The sequence below is a fragment of the Orcinus orca genome, chromosome X, assembly GCF_937001465.1.
Source record: "Orcinus orca chromosome X, mOrcOrc1.1, whole genome shotgun sequence".
NCBI lineage: Eukaryota > Metazoa > Chordata > Mammalia > Artiodactyla > Delphinidae > Orcinus > Orcinus orca.
In genome coordinates this window covers 28,360,499-28,379,317 of record NC_064580.1, presented here as the reverse complement: position 1 = coordinate 28,379,317, position 18,819 = coordinate 28,360,499, and the positions used below count along the sequence as shown (strand labels likewise).

At 39.5% G+C, this 18,819-nt stretch overlaps 1 protein-coding gene across 1 annotated transcript in view; it reads left to right on the top strand.

The window, feature by feature from the left end:
* Positions 1 to 18,819, top strand: part of DMD (dystrophin) — a 2,251,544-nt gene that overhangs the window by 1,996,539 nt on the left and 236,186 nt on the right. The window contains exon 61 of the mRNA XM_049704774.1: positions 13,887 to 13,965. Within this exon, the coding sequence (XP_049560731.1) occupies positions 13,887 to 13,965 (79 nt within the window). The remainder of the gene's footprint in view (positions 1 to 13,886; positions 13,966 to 18,819) is intronic.

Here is an 18,819-nt window from a genome sequence, read left to right as displayed (position 1 = left end):
CACTAGATAAGAATCATCCGTGTTTAGCATGTTAGTTGCCTTATGAAAGTGTTATTTCAAAAGTACTAATTTGTTTCTGGTCTGTTTAAATATCCTTGGACTATAGATATGTTTAGTCTGGAAGTTTACTCTGATGTATACTTTTTGTACACTACAAAGTTGAATCTCACTGCCAGCTCAGATTGAAATATCGAAAAGTTCAAATTTAGAGTAAAATAAGTGAATATTTACCGCAGTATGCCTTCGTATGCAAGAATGTGTTTCTCTTTGTGGGATTTCTGCTAAAAGAATAACACAACAAAAGGAAACTTTTAGCACTATACATTTTGAACCATCCAATAGATGCTTTAGGCTTCAGGGAATTTCTCTCCAGAGCTGCTGCTAAGAAAATAAAAAGACTGGTTAATGCCTGAAGGGATAAAAAGATCAGCTAACCAAAAAAAAAAGTTTTCTCCAAGATGTGAAACGTGTGTTCAATCCTAGATCAAGGACTAGATGTTCAAAGTTCTATATATGAAGTTTAACATTACTTTCGAAAAGTCTAGAAGAAAGTTTGTTATCAGTGCAAAAAAAATCATTTTCAAGTATGAACATAGTGATACCAGGTCTTTACTCATGTAAAAGACACTCTTTTTCTCTAAACACAAAATTATTAAGTACTTTTATATCCAACCATCTATATTCACATAACCATAAAAAAACAGTTATGACACAGTGAGGAACAGACAAGAAAACAAACTATTTTAATAGCTATATTTTGAAAGCTCCTTCCAAACAAATGTGAAATGTTTAAAAGAAGGGAGGGACTTCCCTGGCGGTCCAGTGCACTTCCAATGCAGGGAGTGCGGGTTAGATCCCTGGTCGGGGAGCTAAAACCCCACGTGCCTCGCGGCCAAAAAACCAAAACATAAAACAGAAGCAATATTGCAATAAATTCAATAAAGACTTTCAAAATGGTCCACATCAAAAAAAAATCTAAAAAATAAAAGAAGGGAGAATGATGAATTGTTGCTTACCAAAACAAAACAAAATAATCAACAGTGTGAGTGATACCATTTGAAATCTTGGGAATCTCTAATCCATTAAGATTATGTCACTAATGGCATACAAAATGCCTGTTCAAAAAGTACTCCTCAGTGGACATGAGATGCTAAGCTACATAGACTCTGAGTCTGATCTAGGTCCATGGTGTTTTGTGTCACCCCCTTCCGGAAGCCTCCCGCATTGTTCCAGGCCTCATTGCTTCCTTACCTCTAGAAATTCATAATGCTCTTATTGGTCAGTAACACAGAGACTAGCACTTAAAGACTCTCTAATTTCTCCCATGTGCAGTCTTCTTCCTACAAGACACAAGGTTCTCGAGAGCAGGGATTCCTCATGTTCCAGCTTTGCTATCCTCCGCAAGACGAACACACAGGCCAGTGTATATAACAGCACTTGAAAATGCTTGGGGAATAATTGATTACTAAGCTCACCTCTCATGCTCTCCACTCTAGACTTGTTTAGGTCCTGCCAAAGGACAGAAATTGCCTAGCTCTCCCCAACTGGCCAACTTGAGTATTTACTATAAAAGAAGCCAGCTAGATAAGGAACTTCCCCCAGAGATGTGTCTGCCCAGTGCACCCACGCCTATTCTGCTCTGACACCCACTTTTTAATACAAGTAAGTAACAGCTACTATTTACTCAGTACTTACCTTGTAGCAGATGCTCTTAAATGCTTTTCAGGTGTTCTTTTTTTTTTTTTAGGACAATACAATATTTCTACCCAAGCCATTGTAGGAGTCTTGCTAACTATCGGGATAAATGATGTGAGGGGCTTTGAAGAGAATTCACTGCCACCCCCCTCATGATTTTTCCATCATTCCATCTCGTCTTTGTCCAGCCATTTTTGATTTACTGTTTGGGGTTAGTTATCATATCAAGCTGTGCCCCAACACGCCAGTGGTTCCTCCCGATTTTTACACATCTCCTCGTCACCTAGGATGAAAGTCTGAAGTTTCCTTGACTCTCTTCCCTCCTTCTGGTGCCCTTACGTTTAGCCCATCGTGTCCTCATCTCTTGGGGGTTTTTCTGGCAACTTATCCTCTTATCACTTTCTCCATGCTTCAGTTCATCCTAAAACACTGCTCTGACCGTGGTATTTCTTTATTTAAAAAAATTTATGTAGGGCTTCCCTGGTGGCGCAGTGGTTGAGAGTCCGCCTGCCGATGCAGGGGACACGGGTTTGTGCCCCGATCCGGGAGGATCCCACATGCCGTGGAGCGGCTGGGCCTGTGAGCCATGGCCGCTGAGCCTGCGCGTCCGGAGCCTGTGCTCCGCAACGGGAGACGCCACAACAGTGAGAGGCCCGCGTACCGCAAAAAAAAATAATAATAATAATAATGTAGAATATGAAAATGTTAGCAGTAGTTGCCACCAGGCTGGGAAGCAAGATGGCTAGAAGGATATGGTGAATGGGTAACTCACATTGTAAAAATTCTTACTGTTCTTCTTGAATTTTGTTATCATGTGAATGCATTAAAAAGAAAAAAAAAGTGAATTTTTAACCTAGTAATTTATAAAAATATTTGAATGCCTTCCCATGAAAAACGAAATGAAGTCTCTGTTCTTAAACCTGACAGTCAAGTACTGCTCTGGGCTGCCTCCAAGCTACATTTCCAGCCTGATATTCTTCAGCTCTCCCTCTGTTTATACCCCACATCTGGGCCTTTCCTAGTGCCAAAAAAATTGTTCATTCTGCTCTTAACACACAGAATGTTTCTTCTGTTTTTGTCCATCAAAACCTTACCCAACTTTGAAGGCCCAGCTTAAAAGCTTCATTCCTTCATTAATTCAGTTCAGATACTCTGTAAGCCCCATAGCTACGTATGCTTCTTTTAGTGCTTTTAAGCACAGTTCCCAGGAGAAGAAAGGAGTGAGCATCTACTGAGTGCTAAGAAATAGACTCTCCAGCCATGTACTTTACAACATCCCATTCTCTGTACGCTAGTTTCACCATCTCTAAAATGGTCATGAATAGGAGTACCTTCCTCACTGTGCTGTTCATTCTGTCCAGTATTTAGTTGGATGCATACTAAGAGATGGGCACTGACCTGAATCCTGGGGATACAGCCGTGAATGAAATAGACCAATAGATCTGCTCTCGGCAAGTTTACTTTAGGATAGGAAAGGCTTCAATGAGATGTACCTCTAAAGCTCTTAAAACGGCGCTTGGAATGTAGTAAGTGCTCTATAGATGTTAGCTATTGCTACTGTTGCCACTGTTGCTGTTATTTGGTATTTCTGTTTACAGATAAGGAAACTAATGCTTATAGACTATTAGATAAGATGCTGAAGGTCAAATAGCTAGTAGAGGATTCCAACTCAGGTCTTCTGGACCGGTAGGACTGATAGCCTTCCCACTATACCAGTGGCTCCAAAAACAGACTATATGTCAGAATCGGTAGAGCTTTAAAGAAAGTACAGATTCTCAAGCCCTAGCCCCGGATAGACTAAGACAGAAATTGTAGAGATGAGCTACGAATCTGTATTTTTAAAAGACTTTCCAGGTAGTTGTGATACTCTGTCAAATCAGTGAATGACTGCCCTACATTAAAATCTTTCTCATGCCACTTTACCTATTTATAAACAACTAAATCATAAATTCATTTAAAATAGGCTCCTTATTATTTTTTTTCTCCTTTCTCTCCTAGCAGAGTGCCTTTTAAGCACTCAATAAGTATTTGAGTAATTGTTTAATTATTTAATTAAAGTTGCTCTTAAAATGCAGACACAGCTGTAGTATCAGCAGCCTGTTGTGAGCTATCATTGATCTTCCGAGGGACATTTATTAATCAGCTAAGAACCAGTACTTGGGAAAGACAGGCGAAACACCTGGGAAGGGAACTGAGAAAACTTCCAAACCAGATGTTAGCCCTGTCATTACACAGCCTAGGACCCCTGTCTCACCTTGTCCACCCTCCACTGACAACTTCAGGTAAAAATGCAGAAAATGTATTACTAAAAATCAAGAGATTCCCCCTCCCATTTTTGTTTCTCTTGAGTTGACACATATATCTGTTTTGGAAAATAGGGAGAAAATCTCTTTTTAAAAGAAAGGGAAAAAATCCTTTATTCTTGTCACACCACGAACATGGAGTTCACTGCTATACGTTAAAATTATAAAGCAAGATCCCCAAATGCACTGGCTGATTATTCACAGTAGACATATTAAGTCAAGAAGCTTATTTTTTCTCTCTTTGCTAAGGCAGAAAGCCTGGGGCTATATGCATTTTTATTACACTTTACTGTCTTGGTTTCACTTGAGAATTAAAAAGAAAGTCAAGGTACAGTGCATGTATCCTGATGGATTTTAGGATTTCTTGCTTTAGTGAAAGGAAGAATCTCATAAAGTATCTCAGATTTTTGCCTAAGGAAGAATACCTACTTCTACGATGACCTAGAAATTCAGTCTTTTATTTCTCCTATAAAAGATCGCATTGTATTCTGGATTTTTTTTCCTGGTAGTTTTCTGCACTATGTAAAGCCACATTAAAAAAAAATAGTTTTCCTTTAGATTTGAAGTGAAAACATCTCGAATAGTTCGAGGAAGTCTTAGGACTATTCACGGAGCTGACACACCGCCTCGGGGTTGGGGTGAGTTGGAGCGAAGGGGGAGGGGAGGCAGGGGGAGTGTCAGGAAAGCTGAGTGGGAGACTGTATAGACTGAGAGGGAGCGAATATACATACGTCAGAGTTCTAGCTCCAGTTCTGACAAATGTACACTGAGAAACAATAGAATTGCATCGCCCCATCTTCTGTCCTTTATTTAGAAGCATGAAGTGTACTTACTTACTCAACTTGCGCCTCTTTTCCTGGTATGCAAAAAAGTGAGAAGGACCAAACGTTGCAGGACGGGGAAATACAGTAGATGAGATCTTCCGGTTAATTGATTTGTGAAGAACAGCCTGATACTGGTTTAGCAGCTCTGCATCAGTGACGGAAAAGAAAGGCGCTTTTCAGTGGCCTGGAGGAGGAGAGCTGGGAGCTGGAAACAGGGGCTGGTGGCAGACAAGGTTCTTTCATATGTGGTCAGATTGACTGTGAAGGGAGTCATGGTCAGGAAGCTTTGGAAATGCTGTGAGGATAGCGTGGGATTTCAGGGGTGTTGATTTCCTTGGTTAAGGTTGCTGCGCGCATACTTCAGCAAATTGTCCCTCCCAGCCATCATTGTCAAGGTGATTAGTAGACCAAACTGAAAATCTACAAGTGTATTATTACTCGAAATATAAGGATTTTGCCATTGAGCTAAAAAAAAAAGGTTTATTCTGGTGCTCTTTCTTTTTTCATTTATCTTCAAGGTTTCACCCTGCTTTAGTCATCTTTTAGTATGAATTTGCTAACTGCTATATACGTTGTCTTCCCCCCCACCCAGATGATACCAGTTCTGTTTTATCCCCTTGATAATTATTTCAAATTGCCACTTCCGGTCCTTAGGAACACTCCTGTGTTCTAGTACCAGGAGGTATAATTATGTCATTCCCACGCGAGCACTATGCTACTTATGACCCAAAATGCCACTAGAAAGAAAAATTTTTGCGAGAATGATATCTTCCAAATGTGGAATAAATAAAGCTCAAAAATAAATAGCTGGGCTTCCCTGGTGGCGCAGTGGTTGAGAGTCCGCCTGCCGATGCAGGGGACGCGGGTTCGTGCCCCGGTCCGGGAAGATCCCACATGCCGCAGAGCGGCTGGGCGCGTGAGCCATGGCCGCTGAGCCTGCGTGTCCAGAGCCTGTGCTCCGCAGCGGCAGAGGCCACAACAGTGAGAGGCCCGCGTACTGCAAAAAAAAAAAAAAAAAAAGAATAAATAGCTGAAGCTGAAATGTAACTGATTTAAACGTATTGGTTCGGTGAGGTGCGAGCCACTTGACTTTAGTTCCCGCTCCAAATCATGAGACACATTAGGAAAGGTTTTTAAAGGAAACCTATTTTTTAAGATAAAATCTGCATCAAGTTACATCATCCAAGCAGAGTAATTCACCTTTTATCTCTTGAAGACAAGAAACAAAGAGCAGAAGAAATGCTTCCTATGAACTCTACCCTTCCCAGCACATTTTTTTCATGACAGTGTGTAGATGTAACAAAAACTAAATATTTTGACAAATGAAGCAGGATAAGGATGTTGATTGTTGCTTTTCTGAATTAAAATTAATGATACCCTTAAGGTACTTGGGTCTATGAAGTCAACTTAATGTTGGTATAACCTGACTCCATTATCACAGAATGAGGCAGCTACATGAGCACGAAAACTAATAAACAGACTTGCAAGGTGCATTTTAGAAATCGGTGAGGTGAAAGCTAAAAGCTTAACAGTGGACAAAGGACTTGCTGTTTTGTCCTCCCTTGCTTTCCGGTTGTTGGAAGAGTTCGTCAGAATTAGAGGACTAATGTTCCTGAAGAAGCGCCCGGCTGGCTCTAGGCTGGGGCTCCTGTTCACATCATGCCCCACCTGCCTTGTAGGGACGCACAGCCACTTCATGTTACGCGCTCTCTGTTTGCCTCAGCACAGCCTGTGTGCTCTTCTGGTAGGTTGTACAGGACACAGTTGGGAAGAGCGAGTGGAAGGGTGGGTGCAGGAGAGAGGAAAGAGAAAGGTAGGAATAAGAAAAGGAATCAGAGATTAAGAAGACGGGAATCAGCACAGAAGTACAAATTTGGAAGCTGGGAAAGAAACTCTCTGAGAGACGAACGTAAAAAGCGGTGGATTAATGATGGTCTGAGATGGCACGCATTAGCATCCATGCCACAAATCACACAAAATGAGCTAATAATTATGCTCCTACTCAGAGAGAGCACTGTGCTAGCACTGGTTGCTTTCCTGTGATCTATCCTGAAGTCAAGTGCAAGAAACTCCGCTTAACTCAGAAGTGTCTCAGGGTCAAGAAAACACATAAATAAATTTTCAAGGAAAAGAAAATTCAGCCAACTTTTGCATTCAACAAGCCCAGATCGTTTTGCCACAGAGCTGTACCTATCATACGTCCTCATTCCAAACCTTATCTCAGAGCATTTTTCTTTTCAGTCACAACTCAGAAGAAATCACGATTAGAACAATGGATTTTAAATGAAAAGAGTTACAACTCGTTAAGAGGATTTTAACTGAAAGTGAAATAAATCTCAGGAGAGTTTTCAGGATAATGTTTGGGCACGTGTTTATTATGAGTGTTACAAGTAAGAATTTGGAAGTAAGAATGAATTCTGAAGGCTTCCCCCAGTAGATAAATGCATACAGAGAAGTGTACAAACTGCAAAATTTCAGAACAAAAACTCACGAATAGACTGGAGAGAGTCGTTTGTGTGCGTGTGCGTTGTTTATTCGCTAGCATCACAGCACAAGGAGAGTTTTATTTTTATGGGCTCATTAGTGGTGGTGTGAACTGTGGTTCTTGCATGCCCATGGATATCTATCAAGGGTCTTAACAAACTGAGACCCAGAAAATTGAAATATACATGCCCAGTTACATCTTTTCCCAAGACTGGAGTAAACACGATTTATGCATGTAGCGCCAGTAAGAACACTTGGACACCAGGAAGGAATCACATTGTCTAACGATGTATTTCCACATCAGGAGGGAATTTTTAGCTCTTCTAAAACTCCAGTGGAGATGAAAACTTAAAAGTAATTAACTAGCAGGTCAAAAGAAAAATTGGAAGCCCTTGAGAACTTAAAGTTAAGTAACAAATATTTGCACTTAGATCAATTTATTTAAAATCATTACTAGGAGCCACAGTGTTGTTATCTGTCCTTTTTCTTTCTTCTCCTTTTGGCTTACTTAAAGCAATTTTGAAGAAAAAAGGAAATAAAGATATTCTTCAAAATACACAGAGGAATTGACTGAGCTTTGGGGAACAGTCACAGCTGGGAATGGAGTGTGTTATCATTAATTTAGTTGAAGGACTTGGTGCTCATTTATTATCTCCAAAATTACACTTTCAAGTATACCTTAATCACACTTAGTGCAGTGCCTAAAGTAACAGGCTCAAAAAGCCTTTTCATTCACTCATTTATTGAGTATTTACTGAGCATCTCCTTTGTATTAGGCACTATACCAAACTGTGAACAAGGCAGACAGGGTCCCAATCTACATGGACAAGGAACTTACATTCTAGTAAATATCTTCTGAATGAATAGAGAGATATGTCTTAGTGAAGTGAAAGAAGGGAGGTCTCTGCAAAGAGTACACTGCCTACAGAAAGGAGAAAGCAAAGAAGACTAATATATAGTCTTCATAGCTCTCAAATATGATTATTTAAAAATTAGAATAAAACAGATATGGAGGAGTTTTGGGCTCTGGGTTTGTCATACAAATTACTGCTTTTTAAAATTTTTCTTAATCTAACGTAGGCACAATGAATCTAAATGGTTTTCTTTTCTTTTTATTTTTTTAACTTTGAGCATCAAAAAAAGAAGGAAAGAAAGAAGGGAGGGAGGGAGGGAGGAAAGGCCTTTCCAAAAACTTGTTTTGGGACTCTTGAAAAAGAAATTCTCCATTCAAAATATAATGGTTATGGTGAAGATCCTTGAATAAACTACACATTAATTCATTCAGCTAATATGAATCGAGCACCTGCCATAGGCCAGGTACTGTGCTTGTCAACTAGGATATAGTAGGGAAAGAAAGAAGGGTCCCTGTCCTCAGAGAGCATATTTGATTTTTGTTTTCGTTTTTGTTTTTTTGTGCGGTACGCGGGCCTCTCACTGTTGTGGCCTCTCCCGTTGCGGAGCACAGGCTCCGGACGCGCAGGCTCAGCGGCCATGGCTCACGGGCCCAGCCGCTCCGCGGCATGTGGGATCTTCCCGGACCGGGGCACGAACCCACGTCCCCTGCATCGGCAGGCGGACTCTCAACCACTGCGCCACCAGGGAAGCCCTGTTTTTTGTTTTTGTTGTTAAAAAAGAGAGAGACTTTTTTCCCCCCGACATGCTTTTTCTGAAGAAACGCTGCGAACTAGATCTTGGTACCCATGGAGCAGATGGCAGGTTTTTGTCCATCTGGGGTAGTTCTAAAGAATAGACCCTTGTGTATCAATAGATCAGGTTTCTTCCAGTTCTAAACTTTCTTGATCTATGATCTAATAGTAGACACAAGATGTGTGCTTCCAAAAGGATGTTATAATTGTATTTCTTTTTATGAAAAGAAACAGAGGTATGGCCTATTAATTTGGGGGAAATTGGGTTCTTCCTGTCTCTTTAAATAATTGTTTGGACTCCTTTGGTTCTTCCTTCTCCACTCACTTTCTAATGCTCAGTCCTGCCCTCTTCAGTCTCACTTCCCTTTCCTTCCTTTAATGACTGGGACAGATTGCTCCTCTCTAACTGGCTATACATGACATCTCCAGTTAAATGTTTCACTGTTAGGTCAAATTCGTCATGTTCCAAATGAAGTCATCCGCCCATTTGCCATTCCTCCCCTTTCTAATTATTAGTGTTTCCATCAGCAGTATCCTCAATCTCCTGGTCTTCCACACTGGAAATCCTGAAGTTTTATTTGCTTCTACAAAAATTACACTCCAACAGCAAAGTGATTAGTTTTTCCTTACTTTAAAATACCTCCCCGTCTATACCATCTTTTCCATTCCAGGCAACACAGTCTTCATTCCAACACACATAACCCCAAGTCTGGTCAGTTGCAACAGCCTCTAACTTGTGTCAGCCTCCAGGTCCCTCTTGAATCTGTTACACTGACAGATTCATCTCCCTAAACTTCAACTTCCCTCTCAAATCATGAGTCCCCTCACGGAAGTCTTCAGTGGTTCCCTTTGCCTACGGGGTAAATCTTGAGCCTCAGTGTCTGCAATGTCTTGTTTTGCGTCATCTGCTTGCAGCGCACCTAGCTAACTGCATCTCACTGTCCTCTCTGAGACCAGTGTTCTGCTACCCCAAGATCTTCCTTAGGTTGTTTCCATTCCTCACCTCCAACCCGTTATGCTTCCAGAGATCAAGACTGTAGCATTCATTTATTGCATATCTCTTTCCATATTAACATATACTTAAAAAGGGAACAAACAATTAACCAAGTAAAGAATGAACTGTGCCAGAATGCAAGGTAATGGGATAAAATTTCTGGCTTTTGCTTCCTAGTTTGCATGTAGTGTTTTATATTGGTAAAAAAAAAAAATCCAGTTAGTAAGGTCTAATGCATGGAGGTTATTGTTTCAAAAGGTTATCAAATTTCATTTCCTTGCCTAATTGCTCACAAGAGTAAAGTGCTTTGTTCTCAAGTAGCTACAGTTTGTGAGGATCTTGTGTGCCTTCAAGTTTTCCTTTCTTTTTTTTTTTTTCCCGGTACGCGGGCCTCTTGCTGTTGTGGCCGCTCCGCGGCGTGTGGGATCTTCCCGGACCGGGGCACGAACCCGTGTCCCCTGCATCGGCAGGCGGACTCCCAACCACTGCACCACCAGGGAAGCCCCAAGTTTTCCTTTCTTAAAATTATTTCTTTATTTATTCTGTGCATTCAATCCGTGCCATACCTTTCTCCAAAGATAATTTGTGAAAAGAAATCTTTTCTGCTTAATTCTTTAGTTAAGACTCTTTCCTGAATATTTTATTTCATTACATGATACATCTTTAGTTTTTGTCTCACTATCATACATTTTCTTAAGTTCGAGTTATAGGGATGGAGATTCACTTTTATCTAATTTTAAATTCTTGACAATTGGATATACACTGGAAACAACCAGCATGGCCCTCCCTGTATAAGAAGGAAGCAACCTTCAGATCAGGGGCTTAAAATGGTCTGTGTTCCTGTACCCACGTGGTCCCTGTGAAGCCACTAACGCTATCTCCAGAGGAAATGGCCTGTGGCACGTTCATGCTCCTTTGCCATCCACGTGTTCCCTTGGGGATTTCCCTCTCATATGTGCAAAGATTTCTCCTCAGTGTCCATTCCCATATGGCCTCCCCATCCACAGACTTTCACATTCCTCTCTTCTTTATTTGTGTATTAAATGACCCATTCTGCATTTAGAAATAATTACGTATTCCATTCATTTGCATGTGTTCTTCTACAGCCCTTCTCTATAGTCTTAGGGTATCACATTCTTTAAGACCAGGAACTGGCCTTGCATTGGATCATAAAATATACTGATGACTAAGAGTTTCATAGATAGGTACACTACGTTAGGTCTGCTTTCAATAAATTAATTTAAAAATAAATTAAAAGGCCAACTGCATGTTAACTATTTACACAGTACTTTGTGTTTTCAACTTTACTCTCTGGAGGAGCAGTGAAGAGCAAGAGCCAGACTGAATGAGCTTGAATCCTGAATCTGCCAGTTTACTAACCGCTTAAGCTTAGGCAAATTTTGTTTGGTTGGTTTTTTTATCCTCTCATCCTTCAGTTTCTACATCAGTGAAGTGGAGAGAGAATATTATTTCCTACTACAGAGTTATTGTGAAGATTAAATGTTACTTCATATTGTCATGCACAGAGTGCTTAAATATTAGCCATTTTTGTATGTTATGTGGTGCCTTGCACACTGTAACCTCTTCCTCTCCCTTTATTAACCATAATAGCAGCAATAACAGCAGCTGCTAGCATTGATTGAGCAATTAGCATGTGATAGAAACTAGGCTAAACACATGTATCATCTTATTTAATTCCCACAGTAACACCATGAGGTAGGAAGTATTGTTGTCCCATTTTAATGATAAGGTAAGTTAAGTTTAGAATAATTTACCCAGGGACATACAACATGCAGTTGATGTCAGTGAGCATTCTCATTCATTCTCCCTATCTAGCTCTCTCTCTCTCCCTCCCTCTCTTTCCTCTTTCTCATCCGCGCGCACACACACACACACACACACACACACACACATACACACACACACACACACATTTATCCACTGGTTTGATCAACTAGTCATTACACAGATATTTCTTATACCACTTACTACATGCGGGGTTCAGTGCATCCTGTGGGAGGGAGGAGAGGAGAGGACAAATAAGCAAGGAATGGTTCCTGCCATCAAGAAGTTGCCAGTCCATTGCAGGAGATATCCATGTCCATATGACGAAAACAATGGCTATGATAGCAGTGTTCCAAGTATAAACCGTGTGCTGTGAGAATGCTGAGGAGGCAAACATATAACAGCCTTAAATGGGGAAAAGGGAGATAAGAACATTCCAGAGGGAAGGAGAACACGAACAAGTCTCAGGAGTGTTACATTGGATGGAATGTCTCAGGACAGGCCGGTAGAGTGTGACTGAGAGTGCAGGGTCCTAAGGCTGGGAAAGTAGGTTTCAAATGTCCCTCGTGTTTTTCTGTGCATCGCAGTGAAGCAAACCCTCCATTTTTTTTTGAAACTCTGTGTGGTTTTCCAAGTATTTGGTCCAAGCAAAGATGGACAAGGCTAGGGAGAACGTGTAAAAAAAAAAAAAAAGATTGTTCTGGATCTAGGCTAGGTAATTGATTGATTTGGGAAGGTCAGAGTTGGCGTTAGACCAGACTACCTGAGCCACTTTTTCAATGAGTTTAAGATGTATCTTACTTCTTGGGAGTTATCCACACCACAGAGTGAACCTGCTTGAGCTCTGATGGCTCTGGGCAAGCTCTGACTAATGTCTAGTTTAGCATAGCCTGCTCAGAACCAAATCAAGACCCAAAGTTATAAAGCTAGGGTGCCTGGGGCCACCATGAATATAGAATTGGCAGTATGCCAGATGACACAACATACCATTTCACCCATAAAATTCTTCCCTTTTTCCCCCACTCAAAATGGAATTCACTGAGCTGAAAGGACACTGTGTCAATATATTATAGAAAAACATAATAGGAAAAAAAGAATGGCAAACTTTATTCCATTGCCACCTAAACGTATACTTCCCACTAATTTCCAAGTCCAATAAAATCTGAAATCTGAAAATTTCTTTCTTTTCACCATCCACCCTATAGTTACCCTAAATTAAAACCTTGCCTCTGTTTCTTTGATACTTAAGTATCAATCAACTTTTGGTTACTTATTAATTTATCAATGATTATCACTTGATATCCATTATCAATCAATATGATTCTTAAAAACATGTCAAAAGCAACAGACTAAGACAAAATATATATCATTTCTGAGATCCTTTAGTCACCTAGTATAATGGCGAATGGCAACCTCCCTACCTAACGTTTTTGTGAAAGATCTGGAGTTTGCTTTTTTTTTTTTTTTTTTTTTTTTTTTGCTGTACGCGGGCCTATCACTGTTGTGGCCTCTCCCGTTGCGGAGCCCAGGCTCCGGACGCGCAGGCTCAGCGGCCATGGCTCACAGGCCCAGCCCCTCACCGAGCTCCTACTGGGCCTGCTCATGGACAGAATTCCTGCAAATTTTTGGGAAAGACCTTTTTGGGGTTTTTTTGCGGTATGCGGGCCTCTCACTGTTGTGGCCTCTCCCGTTGCGGAGCCCAGGCTCCGGACGCGCAGGCTCAGCGGCCATGGCTCACGGGCCCAGCCGCTCCGCGGCATGTGGGATCTTCCCGGACTGGGGCACGAACCCGTGTCCCCTGCATCGGCAGGCAGACTCTCAACCACTGCACCACCAGGGAAGCCCTAGAGTTTGCATTTTTGATGGTACTAATTGGAGCAGTAATTCATTTGTGGCTACCAATGAGTAGAGTGTTCTTAGAAAATCCCATTTTAGCATTGTCAAGAGAGCAAATCTTTTTTGTTTGGCCTTGGTTTGATAAAAATGGGTCTCGGAGGCCACATGTGGTAAGTGGATATTAAAACAAGGTTATAAATCGTTGTTTTAATGTTCCAGCCTTAGAAGCCCAGAAGATCTTACCAAAAAGGATACGTTGTTTTAATTGCCCCTCATTATATATGATGAGAGAACATAATTTTTCTCCTCTTCCTCGCAGGTAGCTGTTGAGGACCGCATCAGGCAGCTGCACGAAGCCCACAGGGACTTTGGCCCAGCATCCCAGCACTTCCTTTCCAGTAAGTCATTGTCAGTTTTCATTGCTTAACCTCTTCACTGCATCTTGGTGGCTAAGAATTAAGAGTTGAATTACAGTTGTCTCTGCCAAATGCACTGGAGGCACAAATCATCCTGAAATATAACTTAGTGGGTAAATTCAGAAGGTTAAGAAGAGGAGGACCAATTAGATCATTTTGTCCAGCCTTCAACTAATGCATAATTATTTCCCACAATGTATTCTCAAGTGCTAACTTTAGCAATATTTTTGAGTCTTTAGTTCTGCTTACAGCAGTTCACTTCGTCAAGCTGATAATTATATATCATATAATTATTATATGATAATTCAATATATATTACTATGAATCTATAATTCTTTATCTCTATATTATTCATTAAATACTCCCTGCCTGCAAGTTGGAACTTCAGCCCATTCTGTTTCCTTTCCCTAACTATTCTTATCCCTCTTTTATCCTTGACCTCTCTTCATTCTTTTTATTTTCCAGTTTTACTATTTTATTAATTATATTTTTATAATGATATTATTTATATATTATTAATAAATATTATATCTTTTATAATTAACTATATTTTTATAATTAATACCAAGAGGAATAGCCTTGGTTAACTGAAAGTGTAATATTGGAACATCCTATAAATATAACAATGCATATTAAATTGTCAGGCTACTGTTTTCCTCTGATTAGTGTTGTTAATTTATACTACTCTTTCTTTGATTATAAAAGTATATATATATATATATATATATATATATATATAGGTATTTAAAAAGTCATACGTCTGCCACATGGGGTTAATATCTGTTAACATTTTGACGTATTTCCTTCTGGTCATGCATGCGTATGTATGAGAGTTTAACCATCATTTTTTAGAAATTTTTATTTTATATTGGAGTATAGTTGATTAACAGTGTGTTAGTTCAAAAAAACAATGTGTTAGTTTCAGGTGTATAGCAAAGTGATTCAGTTTTACATATACATGTGTCTATTTTTCAAGTTCTTTTCCCATTTAGGTTATTACAGAATACTGAGCAAAGTTCCCTGTGCTATATAGTAGGTCCTTGTTGGTTATCTATTTTAAATATAGCAGTGTGTATATATCAATCCCAACCTCCCAATCTATCCCTCTCCACCACCCATCCCCCCAGTAACCATAAATTAGTTCTCTAATTCTGTGAGTCTGTTTCTGCTTTGTAAATAAGTTCATTTGTATAACTTATTTTAGATTTCACATCTAAGTGATATCATATGATATTTGTCTTTCTCTGTCTGACTTACTTCACTTAGTATGATAATCTCCAGGTCCATCCGTGTTGCTGCAAATGGCATTATTTCATTCTTTTTAATGGCTGGGTAATATTCCATTGTGTATCTGTACCACAACTTCTTTATCCATTCATCTGTCAGTGGACATTTAGGTTGCTTCCATGTCTTGGCTATTGTAAACAGCGCTGCAGTGAACATTCGGGTGCATGTATCCTTTTGAACCATGGTTCTCTCTGGATACATGCACAGGAGTTGGATTGCTGGATCGTATGGTAACTCTGTTTTCAGTTTTTTAAGGAACCTCCATACTGTTCTTCATAGTGACTGTACCAATGGACATTCCCACCAAGAGTGTAGGAGGGTTTCCTTTTCTCCACAGCCTCTCCAGCATTTATTGTTTGTAGACTTTTTGATGATGGCCATTCTGACTGGTGTGAGATGATACGTCATTGTAGTTTTGATTTGCATTTCTCTAATAATTAGCAATGCTGAGCATCTTTTCATGTGCCTCTTGGCCATCTGTATATCTTATTTGGAGAAATGTCTACTTAGGTCTTCTGCCCATTTTTTGATTGGGGTGTTTGTTTTTTGATATTGAGCTGCATGAGCTGTTTGTAAATTTTGGAGATGAATCCCTTGTCGGTCACATCGTTTGCAAATATTTTCTCCCATTCTGTGGGTTATCTTTTCGTTTTCTTTATGGTTTCCTTTGCTGTGCAAAAGCTTTTGAGTTTAATTAGATCCCATTTGTTTATTTTTGTTTTTATTTCCATTACTCTAGGAAATGGATTGAAAAAGATATTGCTGCGACTTATGTCAGAGGGTGTTCTGCCTATGTTTTCCTCTAAGAGTTTTATGGTATCCAGTCTTAGATTTAGGTCTTTAATTCATTTTGAGTTTATTTTTGTGTATGGTGGAGTTTAAGCATCATTTTAAGGCAATTACTTTGTGCCTTGCAGTGTTACGAATATGACCCAACTTAATCCTTATAGCAACCTATAAGGTAGATACCATTATTATACCCATTTTTAAGATGAGGAAATTGAGGCACACAGTCACACAGCAAGTGGATGACAGAGCCAGGATTCAAACCCAAGAAGTGACTCCAGAGTCTGTTTTTAACCACCACGCTAGACCGTCCTTTACTTTATTGATATATTTTATAGAGAAGAAGCAATTCTATATGATCTCCCTTCATTCTTTTGCCTTCCTTTTATTGCCATTTTCTAGTCCTTTCCTTCCTTCTCCATTTTCCATAGGTTAATAAAAAGATCCATGCTCATGAACCTTTTAAAGCTTTTCACTTGTTGCTTTCATGTGTGTGTCTAGTGGGCCATGTCTTTTAGAACAAAAATTCCTAGAAAGTAGTGGTCCTGTCTTTTTGTTATACACTGATAGTGTATTAAGTAAGAGGTTGTCTTATTTTTTTGACTGGGTCTAACCCTTTTATCAACATGCAGTCATTATTTAGACAGTGTCACACATGCTTAGGAGGTGTCATGAAAAAATGGGCAAGTTAAAGCAGGATACGTAATTGATCGGGATTGTGGCTTTTGCGAATGACTGTAGAACAACTATAAATCCTGCACATTTTGTCTTGTATATTTTTCCCAATTTCTGGTCTGCTTAGATCGCCTTGGTGGCAGAGCCATTCTATTTGATTTAATTGAGATTAACTGTGATAACATACTTGTAAGTGACTCCTAAACCATAAATAAAAATATTACTATTATGAATATTAATATTCCTGAGACTGAGGAATTAATATTCCTCAGACACCATATATATTCATTCACTTTTTATTCTCTCTGCCTGCCCCACCCACATTCCTCTGTCTTCCCCGTTAAAACCTATTCTCAGAAAAGGATACGTTATACTCATTTAACCCAGGTGACAGGTAAAGTTTAATGTGTACTTCTCCGGGGTTATTTGCATTTTAATAGGGTGAAAAGCCATAAGCCTGAGGAATGGCTGTCAAGTGGTAGAACGTCAGCCATAATCTCTGAGCTGTAAGGGGAGAACTTTGAGGGGCCAGGAGGAGCATCCCCACACCTTTCAAACCATATCGCACTGGTGCCCACGTCCAGAAAGATCAGGCCTGTAGGCACAGGCGCTGATTTACCTGCTTATATGGAGGCAGCCCCAGAAGTCGCCAATTTCTTAAGTATTCACGTGGAATATCAATATATGCTTAGAAGCTTTGCTTATGGATACCAAAAAATACCAATTTGGTTTAAGGGATATATGAGAAATAGGACAGTGAGACTAAAGACTAAATAAAGATTATTTCTTTGTGTTGTCCTTTTTTAAATTACAGAGGTAATATGTGGCACTCAAGGAAATGTTGGAAAGCAGAGAATACAAACAGGAAAAAAAAATTTTTTGTAATCCCACCACTTAGAGATAACCACTACAAAAAATGTGGTTTTACACACACAATGAACGTATACACTATACATTCTGTATAAACAGAATGGTTTATACACATTCTGTCTTTCTCTCGGGGGGGGGGGGGGGGTGTGTGAATTCAGATTCTCTCTCTTTTTTTTTAACCAAACAGGGATGAAAACAATTTACAGTTTTATGACCTGCTTTTTTCTCCTCAGAACTATCATAAAAATATTTTCGTGTGTTTAAATATTCCTCTGCAGAGTAATGTTTTTAAATGGCAGGGTAGTATTCCCTTCTCTGGCTGTACCACATTTACCAAGACAATTCTAAATCACTCAATATTAAGGTTATTTCAAAATTTTCACTATTTTATCTAACATTATGTATCTATCATATCTAATATTCTTTGTACACCTTTATAAACCTTTATAAACGTCTCAGATTCTTTTCTACAAGATAAATGCCTAGAAAATGGAACTGCTGTGTTAAAGGATGTTTACATTTGTAAGGCTTTTGATACATATTGCCAAGCTGACCTCTAGAAAGTTGCACCAGAAATTGGGTGTTACATCAAAATTGTATTTGAGGCAGGGCCTCTCTGAAGTCACTTATTTGCTGTTATTTTTATGTTCTATAAAAGAAAAAGAGCTTCCCCCCCCCCCAAAAAAAATATGTTTGAAAAAATACCACTGAGGTCATATTAAATGAGTTTGAATTGATAGATGTCTAGTAATTTGCTTCCAGGTTACCAGGAATAAAAATAGAGTGATTTCTGAGGCTTGGAAGTTACAAAGAAAAGAAAAAATAAGGATGAGCCGCAAACTGCACCCCGTCAAACACACTCACTGTCTCTTTCTCTCTCTCTTTCTCTCTCTCTCTCTCCCCCTCCCCCCCCCACACACTCCCCTTTGAAAATTACATTACCCAGGTGTCTTTGTTTCCTTATCAATAGGGAGAGGTGGCCTTTTACTAAAGTATTCACTGTTTCTTCTTGGTGGCCCAATCTCTACTTGTTAAAGAAGCTGTTTCTTTTATCTTAGATCTGAGAGAAAAATGAGAAGAGAAAATATAGGTAAAATACGACCTTTATCTATTGATAGACACTACTTGCCTTTAATTGTAGCTTTAATATTCTACTACTTCTGACTGACTTCTGCAACGTAAACCAAGAAAAAGGAGAAATTCTAATAGTGTGATTTT